The sequence below is a fragment of the Lethenteron reissneri genome, chromosome 71 (assembly GCF_015708825.2).
Source record: "Lethenteron reissneri isolate LAM-NWPU_2019-01 chromosome 71, ASM1570882v1, whole genome shotgun sequence".
Lineage (NCBI taxonomy): Eukaryota > Metazoa > Chordata > Hyperoartia > Petromyzontiformes > Petromyzontidae > Lethenteron > Lethenteron reissneri.
Window position 1 is genome coordinate 1,486,754 of NC_083849.1, and position 17,328 is coordinate 1,504,081.

Sequence of the window (17,328 nt, forward strand, 5' to 3'; positions counted from 1 at the left end):
CTGCCCCCCTCCCCAAAACATAAAACATGCTTCAAATCGCTATAAACTGTTGTCATTGTAGTGTGTATTTAATGTGGCGCTACACTCTTGATGTTGCAGGGGAAAACATTTATTAAAACGTCAATTTAATTAAGTAGAACGTGTTGTCTATATTTATTTAAAGTTGCGCATTTTGATGCGACGCACCATTTCTCAAACCCCAACCCCCCCCCCCTCGTCACACATCGTCACAAATGTCTGACCCCCCCCCCCCCCAGGTGCGTGACGTCATTTATGGACGGCCCCTAAAACAATCATTTTCACTAACCTGCGTCAGTTCCTCCCTTCAAACAACTCCCATCTCCTCGACAATAACCCACCACGCTACTGCTACTCACTCTGCTCTCACCCGCCCATTATACCATGCCTACCCCAAACCTATCGCTACCCCTATTACTACCCTATTCCTATCAGTACCACTACCCCTATCACTACCACTATTACTACCCTATTCCTATCACTACCCCAACCCTATCACTACCCCAACACTATCACTACCCCAACACAATCACTACCACTATTACTACCCTATTCCTATCAGTGCCACAAACCAATCGCTACCCCTATTACTAGCCTATTCCTATCAGTACCACAACCCCTATCAATACCCCTATCACTAACCCTATCACTACCCCTATCACTATCACTACCCCTATCACTATCACTACCCCAACCCAATCACTACCACTATTAATACCCAATTCCTATCAGTACCCCAACCCCTATCAATACCCCTATCACTACCCCTATCACTAACCATACCCCTATCACTACCCCTATCACTATCACTAACCCTATCCCTATCACTACCCCAACCCAATCACTACCACTATTAATACCCTATTCCTATCAGTACCACAACCCCTATCACTACCACTATCACTACCCTATTCCTATCAGTACCACAACCCCTATCACTACCCCTATCATGACCCCTATCACTACCCCTATCACTAACCATACCCCTATCACTAACCCTACCCCTATCACTACCCCAACCCAATCACTACCACTATTAATACCCTATGCCTATCACTACCCCAACCCTATCACTACCCCAACCCAATCACTACCACTATTAATACCCTATGCCTATCACTACCCCAACCCTATCACTACCCCAACCCAATCACTACCACTATTAATACCGTATTCCTATCAGTACCACAACCCTTTTCACTAACCCTACCCCTATCACTACCCCAACCACTATCACTACCCCTATTACTACCCCCATCACTATCCCTATCACTACCCCTACCTTTATCACTACCCCTATTCCTATCACTACCCCTATTCCTATCAGTACCCCTACCCCTCCTTAGCCTCTCCCACCTGTACTCCTAACCTACTACACCACCACCAGCACTTGTAGTAATAAAAACAAACCCAAATAACTTATAACACCTCAACCCACCACTATCGATCTTACTTACATTTCTTCTTTACAATTGTTGTGAAGCAACCCGGAATGAGACGTTCTATATATACACACACACACATCTCTGTATCAGATAAGAAGACGAGAATGGGAGTGAAGCTGTCGAGTGCTGGATCCGATATCAACGGAAACGTTGGCCTCGGAAGATAAACTTGACGATTGCCCTCATGCCTTCCACTGTCTCCCCACACTCTGGCTCCGTCCATGGCATCCCACTCTGGTTAACTGAACTGGCCTTAAGACCCCCTTTGCCGCTACCCCCCCCCCACCTCGCCCCGCCGTGCTTAGCAACTGCAAGACAAAAAAGAACACGCGCACAGAGCCACGTGGCCGTCACGATTAATTTTTTTAATGCGGGATTTGTGCCACTGTGAGCCAGAGGTCGCAACCGGGGACCCGATACCCGTACCCTACCCGATACCCGTTTGCGACCCTGGTGCGGCCGGGTACGGGTAGGCCGTGAGTCACTGGTGAGTAACCGTTTGTCACTCATTTCGGGTAGGGTACGGGTAGCGTACGGGTACCCGTACCCAGCCGGGTACGGTTACCCGTTTGCGACCCTGGTGCGGCCGGGTACGGGTACGGGTAGGCCGTGAGTCACCGGTGAGTAACTGTTTGTCACTCATTTCGGGTAGGGTACGGGAAGCGTACAGGTACCCGTACCCGGCCGGGTAAGGGTACGGGTACCTGTTTGCGACCCTGGTGCGGCCGGGTACGGGTACGGGTAGGCAGTGAGTCACCGGTGAGTAACCGTTTGTCACTCATTTCGGGTAGGGTACGGGTACTCGTACCCGGCCGGGTACGGGTACCCGTTAACGACCCTGGTGCGGCCGGGTACGGGTAAGGAATCAAAACCCGTTTGCGACCTCTGCTGTGAGCCTTCCTCCCCCCCACCAAGAAGCAGGTCGCGTGAAGCCCCCGGCCTGCATCAGCCACCAACACCACCATCACCACCTCCTCCGTTGTCATCTCACTGCAATGGGGAACAACGCCACTTCAGGCCTGCAAGGACCAACCCCCACCCCCCCACCACCTACTCTCAGGTTTTTTCGGTAAAGTCACGTAGGTAAAAATAAATAATAGAAATAATCATAGAAAAAAAAATCATGACGTTTCGGAGGCAACACAAGTCTCCAGTCATCAGGTGGGACCGTCACAGCTAAATTTACTGTATCACTCACTTCCACAGCTGCACACACGGCCGAGGCCCAGTGGTTTTACTGTATTCCGTTTTAAAAAAACAAACACAAGCGATAACAAGTCTTCGTCAAGGAAGTGTTTTTTATATTAAGTTTCTTTTATTTTATTTCAGCCGACGGTGGCTACGAGCGGACGGAACATCACCAAGGCGCGATGATGACTACTAACTACCAGAGGTCGCAAACGGGTTTTGATTCCTTACCCGTACCCGGCCACACCAGGGTCGAAATCGGGTACCCGTACCCTACCCGATACCCGGCTAGGGTACGGGTATCGGGTACCCGATTGCGACATCTGGGATGAAGCCATGTTGCAGGCGCGGGTGGGTTGATTCTAGGAACTTGAATCGTGAGAAGAGACAAGACGTTGGGAAATGAGTGACAAACGGTGACTCACCAGTAACTCACGGCCCACCCGTACCCGTACCCGGCCTCACCAGGGTCGCAAACGGCTACCCGTACCCGGCTGGGTACGGGTAGCCGGGTATCGGGTAGGGTACGGGTATCGGGTACCCGGTTGCAACCTCTGCTAACTACTGGACATCTGTGGATGAAGCGCTTGATAGCTCACTGGATTCCTGCAGCGCAAAAAAGAATTCCGATTCTGACTAGGAGCCTACCGGGGACCAAGACGTGAGTGACTGTGACGAGATTAAACAGATCGAATGAAGCCGCAGACCGAGGTGGTGCATTGTCTTTGAGTTGTGCGCCTTTTGGCCGTCATCTGGTCCAACACCATGTGAGACTAGGCTCTAAGAAAAGCTGTCTCGGGTGTGGACCAATCAATTTCAAGGACAGTGCACATACATTACCAGAGTTGTGGTGTTTGTTTGCATTCCGACCGCAGGTATTGTGTTCAATGCAAACGTGACTCCTTGTAAAAAAAAAAGGTGTCAGTTTTGTTTGCCAGATAAAAGGGTAAAAAAACAATTATCATATTTTTTACTGGCAAATGAGGTTCCAATGGTGTAAACCACAACCATCTTCAAAACCAAGACAATTCACGACACAAGCTTTTGCTACTCCCAACACCACCGCCTGCAATCAAAGACCAAGGTAATTCAGTAACCTTATTGCAGACTGCGGTGTACATAGGAAGATCAAAAATAGTTGGTGGGTATGAATGAACAACACAAATGGCTGACCTGATAATATTGTTGGGGAGAGGAAACCGAACAAAGGCAGTCACCGGCATCGCGCGGCGCTTTCACGTGGCGCTTCCGCGGACGTCTGGAACGCTATCCACTTTCAAATCATCGAGCTTGACACTCATTTCTTCAGAACTGCTTGTTGGTTTAAAGCTTGCGTGACTGCAGGGATTCATCTTCTTGGTTCTTTCGGTAAAGTCACGTAGAAAGGAATTAATAAAATAATAAAAATAAAACATAATAAAATAATTCTCACGACGTTTCGGCCACAACGCAAGCAGCCGTCTTCAGCTTCACCTGAAGACGTTTCGGCCACAACGCAAGCAGCCGTCTTCAGCTTCACCTGAAGACGTTTCGGCCACAACGCAAGCAGCCGTCTTCAGCTTCACCTGAAAATGGCTGCTTGCGTTGTGGCCGAAACGTCGTGAGAATTATTTTATTAGGTTTTATTTTTATTATTTTATTACGGCCACAACGCAAGCAGCCGTCTTCAGCTTCACCTGAAGACGGCTAGCAGTATATTGATCGTCACATCGTAAAGATGAAAGTACTGTAGTAATGGAAGAACTCCATGACCCCAGGAAGTGGTCCCGAAGCTTGCCGTAACGTAAGGGACCGTGGGCAATTACAGCCAACGTCAGTTGAACGTAGACAATTAGACCCAAGCCGAAACATAATATAAAAAAATTATGTTTAAAAAAATCTATTTTTTATTTTGTATGATAGAATATAGTATTGTCATCAGTATGACATAAGTATACCAAGTTTGCAGTCGATACCACATTGGGAAGTGGGTTAAAATTGAGTTACGAGATTTGAGGATACAACAACAACGACAACAACAACAGACAGAGTGAGTTCAATAAAAGCGTGTAAAAAAAAACCAACAATTCTGATAGAAATTAAAACCACTGGATCAAACTTGAAGGTGCTACCATTCTCACAGTCCAAGCGAGCATGATAGCAGGTGGGCGACACGTTGAAGTGAAATTTACTCAACTATTATAAACACTACAAACTTGTATTTTACCAGGTAAGTAAGGCCCACTGCTCTATTATACAGCTCGTTTTCAGAAGCGACCTGGCTCTCGCAAATAATAGCTCAACGAAGTGGCTCATCATCATCACCACGTGTGAATTTATACCTGGCGAATACTCTTAAACGCGTGACGTTGATGATAAAATGTGGAGGGGAAAAAATAGGAGGATTGGGAGAAAAGTTCGCACGACCACAAGGAGAGGGACATTCAAACTCAAAACATACAACAGGAGTCAGGGTCGACATCGAACCCACAACTTCCTGTATACAAGACGAGGTGGTTAACATCTCATAGCCACCGCGTGACCTTTGCCAGGGTAGTTGCTAAAAAAAAGTCGCTCAAAGTCATAACGCAGCCTGCCACTTCAACCACACTCGAAATAAGTGCTCGGCAGGCCATCTCTTATCTATTGGTGGGAATAGAAATTCCACATTCCTACGGCAGGGCCCAGAATTTACGTAGCCAACCGTGGTAATCGGAGGCGCGGTGGGGAGGAAGTATAAACAAACGAAACACTAAAAGCTGTTTGAAAGAAATTAGTTTTACACCTTGATTTAAAAGTGCACAGCTCCGAGTAGCTTCCTAACATCGGAAAGAGACCCATAAAGTCCAAAAAGATCCAGAGACCCACAGAAACCCATACTCTTATGTACGCACGTATTATGTAGAACTTATTTCGCACCACACGTATCCAACCGTGCTAATCGGAAGGCGAGGGTGAAGGACAACTAACTAAACACAACTACAAGCAGTTCTAAAACAATGAGTTTTCAATCTAGATTATGTAAAAGTATATAGCTCCAGTGGCTTCCTAATATCAGAAGGAAGAGCGTTCCAGACGGATGCAGTAGTGCATCTGATAAAGGCACGATGCCACTGATGCTAGCCTTGATTGGGAATTCAACTTAGACAGTTAAAACAAATATTCGTTTCAAAAAAACCCACAACATTTACACATCCTGAAGAAGACCAAAATCGGTTCCTGAAGAAGCTCCCAGCACGTGGAGCAAAAACGTCGGACAAGGCGCCGAACGACACGCGGGGGGCGCAACCGGCAGACGCGCCGAGAGAGCCGTACAATAATCGGAGGTTAAAAAAACCCAGCAAATCGTACCAAAGGTCACGTGAAAAGTGCATAGTAAAGCGATTAAGCAAAAACAGTACTCTATTGTGCAATTCAACAAAGTGGCCTACGATCAAATTGTAATGGGCATCTGTGGGAGAGAAAGAAAAGCGAGCTTTGTGAGCTTATCGGATTCTTCCCATAGACAATAAAGTATTATCTCGTACTCAAATTGAGCAGGGCTGAAGCTGGTTGTTGCCCGGTTTGCTTTGTGGACGGCAGACTGGTTGGTGTCGTAGGCTCGGCCTCCTAACGTGGCCAGGAGATGAAGTCGTGAATTCTAGAATCCATCTGTGTGGACACTTTTGAGTGTCATAAACCTCACCCCCAACCCCACCCCCAACCCCACATCCTCTCACACGAAGCCAAACTCAGTTTTTTGGAATTCGCAACGAAGCCTACAAATGTAGGTATAGTCGCAGCACACCCACAAATAGATTACATTGAATGAAAAAACAATAGGTTTTACTTTTTTCTGCCAATACAAGAGGTGTTAGGATTAACACGTAGTAAGCTTTCGCGACCAATATCATCCATAATATAGATTTTTTTGGGTTAGATCGCATCAATATAAACGTGTCGTTATACATTGAACCTACATTATGGAGGTATTATAAGACGTTCAAACACCAAATAGGAAACTTTTTGCAAGGAATTCAATTGTTTTTCATAACTTTGAACACTAACAAAAAGGACCCATTTAGATTACGCTGATGTTCATAACTGCATCGTTAGACAAAAGCCTATGGGCCAAATCACTCCGAATGCGCCTGATCTCATCAAATCTCTGGGAGTAAAAAAAAAAGCTAAGCAGGGCATTTTTGTTGGAGCCTGGACTGTGCATGGGATGGATGTCCCAACAAGCACAACAGGTAGGCATTTAGGCTGCTGTGGGGCGCTACGCTGTTAGTGGAAGACAATAAGACTGCCACGAATTTATAACCACGATACAGGTTTTGTTGGGTTAAATCGCGTGAATATATAAATGTGTCGTTAAACCCGCCACCACACGACAAAGCCAATTAGTAAAGTTTAGTGTCATGTAAACATATTGTGTAGAGTAGTGTATTGTGTATAGCGTAGTATATAGTGTAGTGTATAGTGTAGTATACTAGTACAGCACACCGGTGTGTTGGAACCAAGAGCCACAACATTTACAATCGGAGTACGACGTTTCGCCAGTAATTACAACCAGCTTCATCAGGCGACAGGCAGATTTGTGGCTCTCCAACACACCGGCGTACTGTACTAGTATACTACACTACTATACACACTACACTACACACTAGTGCTGTACTAGTATACTACACTACTATACACACTACACTACACACGAGTGCTGTACTAGTATACTACACTACTATACACACTACACTACACACTAGTGCTGTACTAGTATACTACACTACTATACACAATACCCTACACACTAGTGCTGTACTAGTATACTACACTACTATACACACTACACTACACACTAGTGCTGTACTAGTATACTACACTACTATACACAATACACTACACACTAGTGCTGTACAAGTATACTACACTACTATACACACTACACTACACACTAGTGCTGTACTAGTATACTACACTACTATACACTACACACTAGTGCTGTACTAGTATACTACACTACTATACACAATACACTACACACTAGTGCTGTACTAGTATACTACACTACTATACACACTACACTACACACTAGTGCTGTACTAGTATACTACACTACTATACACACTACACACTAGTGCTGTACTAGTATACTACACTACTATACACAATACACTACACACTAGTGCTGTGCTAGTATACTACACTACTATACACAATACACTACACACGAGTGCTGTACTAGTATACTACACTACTATACACAATACACTACACACTAGTGCTGTACTAGTATACTACACTACTATACACAATACACTACACACTAGTGCTGTACTAGTATACTACACTACTATACACACTACACTACACACTAGTGCTGTACTAGTATACTACACTACTATACACACTACACTACACACGAGTGCTGTACTAGTATACTACACTACTATACACAATACACTACACACTAGTGCTGTACTAGTATACTACACTACTGTACACACTACACTACACACTAGTGCTGTACTAGTATACTACACTACTATACACAATACACTACACACTAGTGCTGTACTAGTATACTACACTACTATACACACCACACTACACACTAGTGCTGTACTAGTATACTACACTACTATACACAATACACTACACACTAGTGCTGTACTAGTATACTACACTACTGTACACACTACACTACACACTAGTGCTGTACTAGTATACTACACTACTATACACAATACACTACACACTAGTGCTATACTAGTATACTACACTACTATACACACTACACTACACACTAGTGCTGTACTAGTATACTACACTACTATACACAATACACTACACACTAGTGCTGTACTAGTATACTACACTACTATACACAATACACTACACACTAGTGCTGTACTAGTATACTACACTACTATACACAATACACTACACACTAGTGCTGTACTAGTATACTACACTACTATACACAATACACTACACACTAGTGCTGTACTAGTATACTACACTACTATACACAATACACTACACACTAGTGCTGTACTAGTATACTACACTACTATACACAATACACTACACACTAGTGCTGTACTAGTATACTACACTACTATACACAATACACTACACACTAGTGCTGTACTAGTATACTATACTATACACACTACACACTAGTGCTGTACTAGTATACTATACTATACACACTACACACTAGTGCTGTACTAGTATACTACACTACTATACACAATACACTACACACTAGTGCTGTACTAGTATACTACACTACTATACACAATACACTACACACTAGTGCTGTACTAGTATACTACAATACTATACACACTACACTACACACTAGTGCTGTACTAGTATACTACACTACTATACACAATACACTACACACTAGTGCTGTACTAGTATACTATACTATACACACTACACACTAGTGCTGTACTAGTATACTACACTACTATACACAATACACTACACACGAGTGCTGTACTAGTATACTACACTACTATACACACTACACTACACACTAGTGCTGTACTAGTATACTACACTACTATACACAATACACTACACACTAGTGCTGTACTAGTATACTACACTACTATACACAATACACTACACACTAGTGATGTACTAGTATACTACACTACTATACACACTACACTACACACTAGTGCTGTACTAGTATACTACACTACTATACACAATACACTACACACTAGTGCTGTACTAGTATACTACACTACTATACACAATACACTACACACTAGTGCTGTACTAGTATACTACACTACTATACACAATACACTACACACTAGTGCTGTGCTAGTATACTACACTACTATACACAATACACTACACACGAGTGCTGTACTAGTATACTACACTACTATACACACTACACTACACACTAGTGATGTACATTGTTGTACTGGACTTGTGCATACGCTTGCCCACGTCACATCGCCTTTTTTATCATCCTAAAGTGGGTTTGATGAAAAACGCATCTCGTTTGGATAATTCTCGTTGTTGCGTTTCGAAAGAGCGTTGTTGTTGTTGCAAGCCCCACTCCACCACTGAAACGAATGGGATTTCAACAGTAACATTGCGTACCTTGAAGACCGCTAACAAACACGACTGAACGCAGGCCATAATACAACACGTCACTATTCTATTGCATTCTTTTTTTTGCACGAATAGTGCTATAGAAATAGAGTTTGATTGAGTTGACTTCGAATGTTAAGATGAAGGGCTTACCCCCCCCCATCTCCCGGTTTAACATTAATTCCGATGACTTTTCCCATCAAAAAGTTATCAGTTTGTGAGGGTGCACAATAACTCCATCAAACTTAAAACTGAACGCGTCTATTATACAATACGCACATCAAATGGAACCCTAGCACGAACACTATTTACTTAATAGCAGTAACGATTAATAATAATCATGTCTGGGAGAGAGGGGAGGGGGGGCTATTCAACCATACTTCACCACGCTGGTGAGTGCCGGTGCGATGAAGGGTGGGCAGCATAGGAGGTACAGCACAACAATTGATTTGTGCCCCGCAGTAGCCGCTGAGAATTGGTCATACTTCACCATTTTTGGTCGGAGTGGATGACCGGGCCACACAACTCAACTGGGCGTTTGAAACGACGACATCAACATCGACTAAACAAAGCGTCAAATAACTCAACTGCTTATCGATGATAATTGGTTTCGAATGTTTCTCAAAAAGTACGCATCCCACGGGAGAACGGAGGAGGAAGAGTGGAGTGAGGTGGGGTGGTGTTGGTGGTGGTGGTGGGGCGTTGCGGCCTACAGATCCCTACCCACCGCGACGCACCTCACCCGGTAGAGGCGACTAGGCGAGACCGTCAAATCCCTCCGTGTTCGCTCGGCAAAGATAATCGATTTCCCTCGACAGCAAAACAGAATAAGCCGAACAAAAAAGAAATGCACGAGGGCGGCGTTCGACGAAGGAGGCGAAAGACGCAGTTTAAAACTTTCTTTAGAGCGAGTTACCGTTGTTAAATAAACTCAAAATGTGTGGGGAACGGGGGGGGGGTTAGACACACACACACCCGAAGTTTCGTGAGGTAAAATATTTTTTTTAATTCGTTTAAATTAGTACCACTTCTATCGTATCCACCCTCTTGTCGTTAACTCCGAGCGTGGGGGGGGGTTTAGTTTATTTTTATAAAGCTGTTAGGCGGTAACTATTCGCTGTTTTGAGGGTTCCTCACCTGAACCGACTCGGCCGCCATCTTCGCCGCGGGTTCTCTCTCTGTGTGTGGCGCGAGTTTATTATTTATTTTTGGTGTTTTAACAAGCGCAATAATTGTATTTATTCGTTGTTTTATTTTAATGTTTATAAAGTTTTTTTTAATTTATCCTCGTTGATTTTCACTTAGTCTAAACGGGACACTTTTTTCTGTCGAGGTATATGTACGTGAAATGTGTTTTATAAAATAAACAAAAATGTCCAACTTTTGGCGTTGTCGGTTTCATTTATTTATTTCACGCGTTTAAAATATTTAAAACAATTATTTAGATGTAACATTATTTTGAGTGTTATTTTTTATTACCTTGTAGATATTTACTTCCCCTACTTATTGATATTTGAACTGATTATTTAGGAGTAAGAATCGTATGTTAAATTATGTAATACTTTTCTCGTGTTATCTTTTTTAATTCTAAAAAAAGTATTTACATTCATCTGTTAAAAGTATACAACATTAAGAATATATATTAAAGTTTGACTCATTTTCGAGATATCTTTTTTATCAGATACAAATCAACTTCCCCTATCGGATATATTATTTGTTTAATTGATTAAATTTATTTTTATATCTCTAATTATTTTATGTAAATATCATAGTACATGTTTCACGTCGCTTTCACACTTGATTTACCCATTTACTTAATATATATTTTATAATCTGTTCTTCAATGTTTCACAAAGTTATTGTTTATTATCCGATAGCTTATAACTTCTCCAATGGCGTAATTTTTATCGGGTTGGTCAAAGTTTAAGCAATTATTTTCATTATTTTACACAGTTCCTCGTTTTTGTGTTAAGATATTATCACAATAAATGATCGGCCATTAATTTTGTTTAAATATACATATATAAAAACTTAATTTGACATTTTTTTAGGCTTGGATTATTTTTTCATCTGGTGCCTTATGATTTCCCCTACCCGCAAAAAAAAATATTTTTCTTTTACAACATCTACTTTAATGTTATACAGTACTGTATTAAATTGGTTGAAATTTATTTATTTTATTTTATGAATTTCACATATTTTCGCCGGTTATTTTTATTATCCGGTAGAATTTCACTTCCCCCATAAGAACATTTTGTTACTTTTGCCAAAACTCATAAATAAATGACAGTTTACATTTCTAATTTTGCCTCGGTTATGATCAATGCTAATTTATATAAAAGTTAACTGCGGCCCCACCCCATTCAGTCACCCCCTTCAGCCCCGCCCCTCAGGCTCCTAAATCCTCATAGCCTAACTGCACTACGTTTTAAAATGAACATTTCGAAAAGCTATTGAATTTCGTAACACAGATAAATAACCCCTCCATCACCCTATGACGTAGTCGCTTCATATCCGATTCAACGAGAGCTGGTCACGTGCTCATCAACAGCCAATCCCGACGCTCGGATGAGGAACTTGTTGAAGAATCTTGGATCTCCTTTGGGAGAGTCCAATTGCTCAGTAGGACGGGGGGGGGGGTATAATAAACTATTATTTAAAAAAAAAATCAATCAATAAGATTTGAAACGCCTAATCATCAAGTGCGGAATTAATTAATTCTCTCACAAATCTATAAATTCAACTGCGTAATACGTCCCTATCTATCGAACAATCGGTACAAAATACGAGATGAGTTCAACGACACCCACCTCGACCGTAAATTGCGATGATGGTTCAGTCCAAAATCGAAAGGCACGTGACCCACCCCCTCGGCAAACCGCGTGTCCGTTGTGACGTCACGACGCAACGTTACGTCACGGCGCTGCTATGCAAATTAGCCTCATTAATCATATTCTTAGGTGTTCTCGGTAAAGTCACGTAGGTAAAACATCAAAATTAATAAAATAAATAAAATAAAATAAAGATCACGACGTTTCGGAGGCAACACAAGTCTCCGTCATCAGGTGGGATCTTTATTTTATTTTATTATTTTATTTATTTTGATGTTTTACCTACGTGACTTTACCGAAAACACCTAAGAATATGATTCCTTGCAGTCACGAAAGCTTCACATCTAGAATTAGCCTCATTAACATAACGACCCCGGCCTATCCACTGCTGGATGATGACGTCACGCAATTTTGGGCGATTTTTGACCCCCCCCTTCGTCACACGACGTCACAAAAAGTCAGACCCCCCCCCCTCAAATATGACGTCACAAAGCTCTGCCCCCCCCCCAAAAAAAAATATATAAAACATGCTTCAAATCGCTTTAAACTATTGTTATTGTAGTGCGTATTTATTGTGGCGCTGTACTCTGATGTTGTAGGAGCAAACATTTATTAAATAGTCAATTAAATTAAGTAGAACGTGTTGTCTATATTTATTTAAAGTTGCAGCATTTTGATGTGACGTCACATTTCTCTACCCCCCCCCCCCCCGTCACACATCGTCACCAATGTCTGGCCCCCCCCCCCCCCCATAGGTGCGTGACGTCATTTATGGCCGGCCCCTTAACGATGGCAGCCCAGCTAATCACCACTTTTGCAGGGTGATCTTCAGCATCCTGCAAAATGATGGCGTTAATCTAAGTTGTCTTGTGGTTCATGTTGTTGTTTATTTACACTATGAGACCTCCTTTACCAGTGGCAAAATATAGTAATAGGTTTTTATCCTTTCAACTGGTACAAAAACTGACACCTTCATACAAGGCATCATGTTTGCAATAACCACAACACAAGCAGTCAAAATGCAAACAAAAATAAACAACTCTGATGATAATATGTCATTGAAGTTGATCAACTGCATATCATTATCATCATCAGAGTTGTTTCTTTTTGTTTGCATTTTGACTGCTTGTGTTGTGTTTATTGCAAACATGATGCCTCGTATAAAGGTGTCAGTTTTTGTACCAGTTGAAAGGGGAAACACCTACTACTATGGTGTTGTTGTTGTTGTTGACTTGCATCCCACTGCGATTTTTGCACAGAGCGTTGGTGGTTTTTTTTCTGGAAGACTTTGAAGTTTTTCCTGGATTTTTCTGTTTGTGCATAGTCACTTTAAGATGTTTTTTTGTTCATGTTGTTGTTTTTTTTTATGCGGTTGCACCCGATTCAAGAGCCGAATGGCTCACAGGGCTCTGCCTAATAATTGGAACTGAAAAATTGGAAAAAGGTCGCAAGCTTGGGTCAACACTGCCCTCTAGTGGCCGAATCAACACATTCGACAATAACTAAATTAAATTTCGATTTAAAGCTTTCGTGACTGCAGGGATTCATCTACTTGGTTCTTTCGGTAAAGTCACGTAGAAGGGAAATAATAAAATAATAAAAATAAACTATAAAATAATTCTCACGACGTTTCGGCCACAACGCAAGCAGCCGTCCTCAGGTGAAGACCAGGTCTGTCGGAAAGACAGCTGTCTTGCCAGGTCTGTCGGAAAGACCTGTTCTTCACCTGAGGACGGCTGCTTGCGTTGTGGCCGAAACGTCGTGAGAATAATTTTATTGTTTTATTTTTATTATTTTATTATTTCCATTCTACGTGACTTTACCGAAAGAACCAAGAAGATGAATCCCTGCAGTCACGAAAGCTTTAAATCGAAAGATGATGATGATGATGTTGATAAGCCACTTCGTTCAGCTATCATTCGTGATAGCCGGATTGCTTCTGAATACTTGCTACAGCGGGGCCTTACACGCCGGTGATCAGCTCCTGGTTCCTCCCCTAGGTCGACTCAGCCTCAAACCAGTAACCTGGTGCGGTGTGTATACTAAACATCGCCACTGGGAGAGACAAAGGCGGCCGGGCGTGGTGTTAGCCACACCCACCCCCTCGTGTGCCACAGTGCCGGTAGCCTTCACAGGTGCTGCTCGCTAACAGCACTTGCCCCTACAGTCTGTTACAGGTTCATATTCTTAGGTTTTTTCGGTAAAGTCACGTAGGTAAAACATTAAAAAGTAAAATAAAATCAAAATAAAAAATCACGACAGCTGTATCAAGTGCAGCTGTCGTGGCTGTGACGGTTCCACCTGAAGACGGAAGCTTGTGTTGCCTCCGAAACGTCGTGATTTTTATTTTATTTTACTTTTATTAATTTTAATGTTTTACCTACGTGACTTTACCGAAAAAACCTAAGAATATGAATCCTTGCAGTCACGAAAGCTTCAAATCTAGAAAGTCTGTTACAGGCTACACGGGGGATCTGTGTCTTTGTGTACGCGTGTGTGTGTGTTTGTTTATACAGTTTTTTTAAAATATACAAACACACGCGTCGTTTCGTGGACAATTAAGCACGTAAAAACATCGCAACGTTCTTCCATTTAATAACGAAAAATAACCACATTCATAGCTTAACAGAGCGTTGATATATTTCTTATTCTCTCTCTCTCCCTCTGTGGGTTAGTTCGCGTCCATATTTGGTGGTAAATATTTACGCGACCTGACCAAATAAACAAAACCTCTATTATGGATAATATTTGGTCGCGAAAGCCTCCTCCTCCTTCCACCACCACCACCACCACGTGAGAAATTGACAATCATAGGCAAGCAACCGGCTCATAGGCGCCACGGTGGCTAGGAGATGTTGACTACCTCGCCTGGTACGCAGGAGGTCGTGGGTTCGATCCCGACCCTAACGATGCCTGCTGCTGCTGTAGATTTGAAGTTTGCATGTCTCTCTCATCATCATCACGGTGGCTAGGAGATTTTAACCACCTCGCCTGGTCTGCAGGAGGTCGTGGGTTCGATCCCGACCCTGACGATGCCTGCTGCTGTATATTTGGAGTTTGCGGTGTCTCTCATCATCATCATAGTGGCTAGGAGATGTTAACCACCTCGCCTGGTCTACAGGAGGTCGTGGGTTCGATCCCGACCCTGACTATGCCTGCTGCTGCTGTAGATTTTGAGTTTCCGTGTCTCTCTCAGCATCATCACAGTGGCTATGAGATGTTTACTACCTCGCTTGGTCTGCAGGAGGTCATGGGCTCGATCCCGACCCTGACGATGCCTGCTGCTGCTGTATATTCGGAGTCTGCGTCTCTCTCTCATCATCATCACGGCGGCTAGGATATGTTAACCACCTCGCCTGGTCTGCAAGAGGTCATGGGCTCGATCCCGACCCTGACGATGCCTGCTGCTGCTGCTGTAGATTTGGAGTTTGCGGTGTTTCTCTCTCTCTCTGTCTCTCCCCGTGGTCGCGTGGATATCTCATTTCCTCCCCTCCACCTCAAGAAAGGCGCCTTTCAGAGAGTTTCGCTGCTGCGGCTATGCATCTCCCCGCAGGTGACGGCGCTGACGAACATCGCCCCACTTTGTTCGGATGCTGTCACGTGCCGAATGAAGCTTAGTGCGAGGCCTGTAGCATTTGTTATTATAAAGGGGACCCTACATTAAAGTTAAAAAAGAAACACACAAATATTAAAGCGCACAAAAAAATCTTAACTTGCAAAGTAAAGTAATTGTAATTTTTTTCATTTGCTATCCAGCCAGATTATACGACTAATCGCTAACCTTAAACAGCCGGTCGTTCGTAAAAGTCGAAGGCGGTGTAGTACTATAGCGATAGAGCAAGTGCAGAATCACCGAACCGGAATTGATAGCTTGAAAGCGTTTAGCGTGGGGCTCTTGAATTTGCGTGTCTCCGTAGCTTCTACACGTGTAGCTACTACACGTGTAGCTACTACACGTGCAGCTACTACACGTGTAGCTACTACACGTGTAGCTTCTACATGTGTAGCTTCTACACGTGTAGCTACTACACGTGTAGCTACTACACGTGTAGCTACTACACGTGTAGCTACTACACGTGTAGCTACTACACGTGTAGCTACTACACGTGTAGTAGCTACTACATGTGTAGTAGCTACTACATGTGTAGTAGCTACACGTGTAGTAGCTACTACACATGTAGCTACTACACGTGTAGCTACTACACGTGTAGTAGCTACTACATGTGTAGTAGCTACTACATGTGTAGTAGCTACACGTGTAGTAGCTACTACACGTGTAGCTACTACACGTGTAGCTACTACACGTGTAGTAGCTACTACACGTGTAGTAGCTACTACATGTGTAGTAGCTACACGTGTAGTAGCTACTACACGTGTAGCTACTACACGTGTAGCTACTACACGTGTAGTAGCTACTACACGTGTAGTAGCTACTACATGTGTAGTAGCTACACGTGTAGTAGCTACTACACGTGTAGCTACTACACGTGTAGCTACTACATGTGTAGTAGCTACTACATGTGTAGTAGCTACTACATGTGTAGCTACTACACGTGTAGCTACTACACGTGTAGCTACTACACGTGTAGCTACTACATGTGTAGCTACTACACGCGCAGCTACATGTAGTATAAAATAAAATAAATTAAATAATTATTTTATTATGTTAAATGTATTTTATTTTATTATTGTTATATATTTTTTTTATTTTTTTATTTCCCTTCTACGTGACTTTACATTATTTTAGTTTTTTTATAATA

The 17,328-nt window shown here is 42.8% G+C and overlaps 1 protein-coding gene across 2 annotated transcripts in view; it reads right to left on the bottom strand.

The window, feature by feature from the left end:
- The window catches only part of LOC133361110 (serine/threonine-protein kinase N2-like), a 109,519-nt gene extending 98,601 nt beyond the window's left edge, over positions 1–10,918 (bottom strand). For both annotated transcript variants that reach the window (XM_061579944.1, XM_061579942.1), the window contains exon 1: positions 10,875–10,918. In XM_061579944.1, coding sequence (XP_061435928.1) covers positions 10,875–10,895 — 21 coding nt within the window. In that variant the 5' untranslated portion in view covers positions 10,896–10,918. The remainder of the gene's footprint in view (positions 1–10,874) is intronic.
- Positions 10,919–17,328: the final 6,410 nt, after the last annotated feature.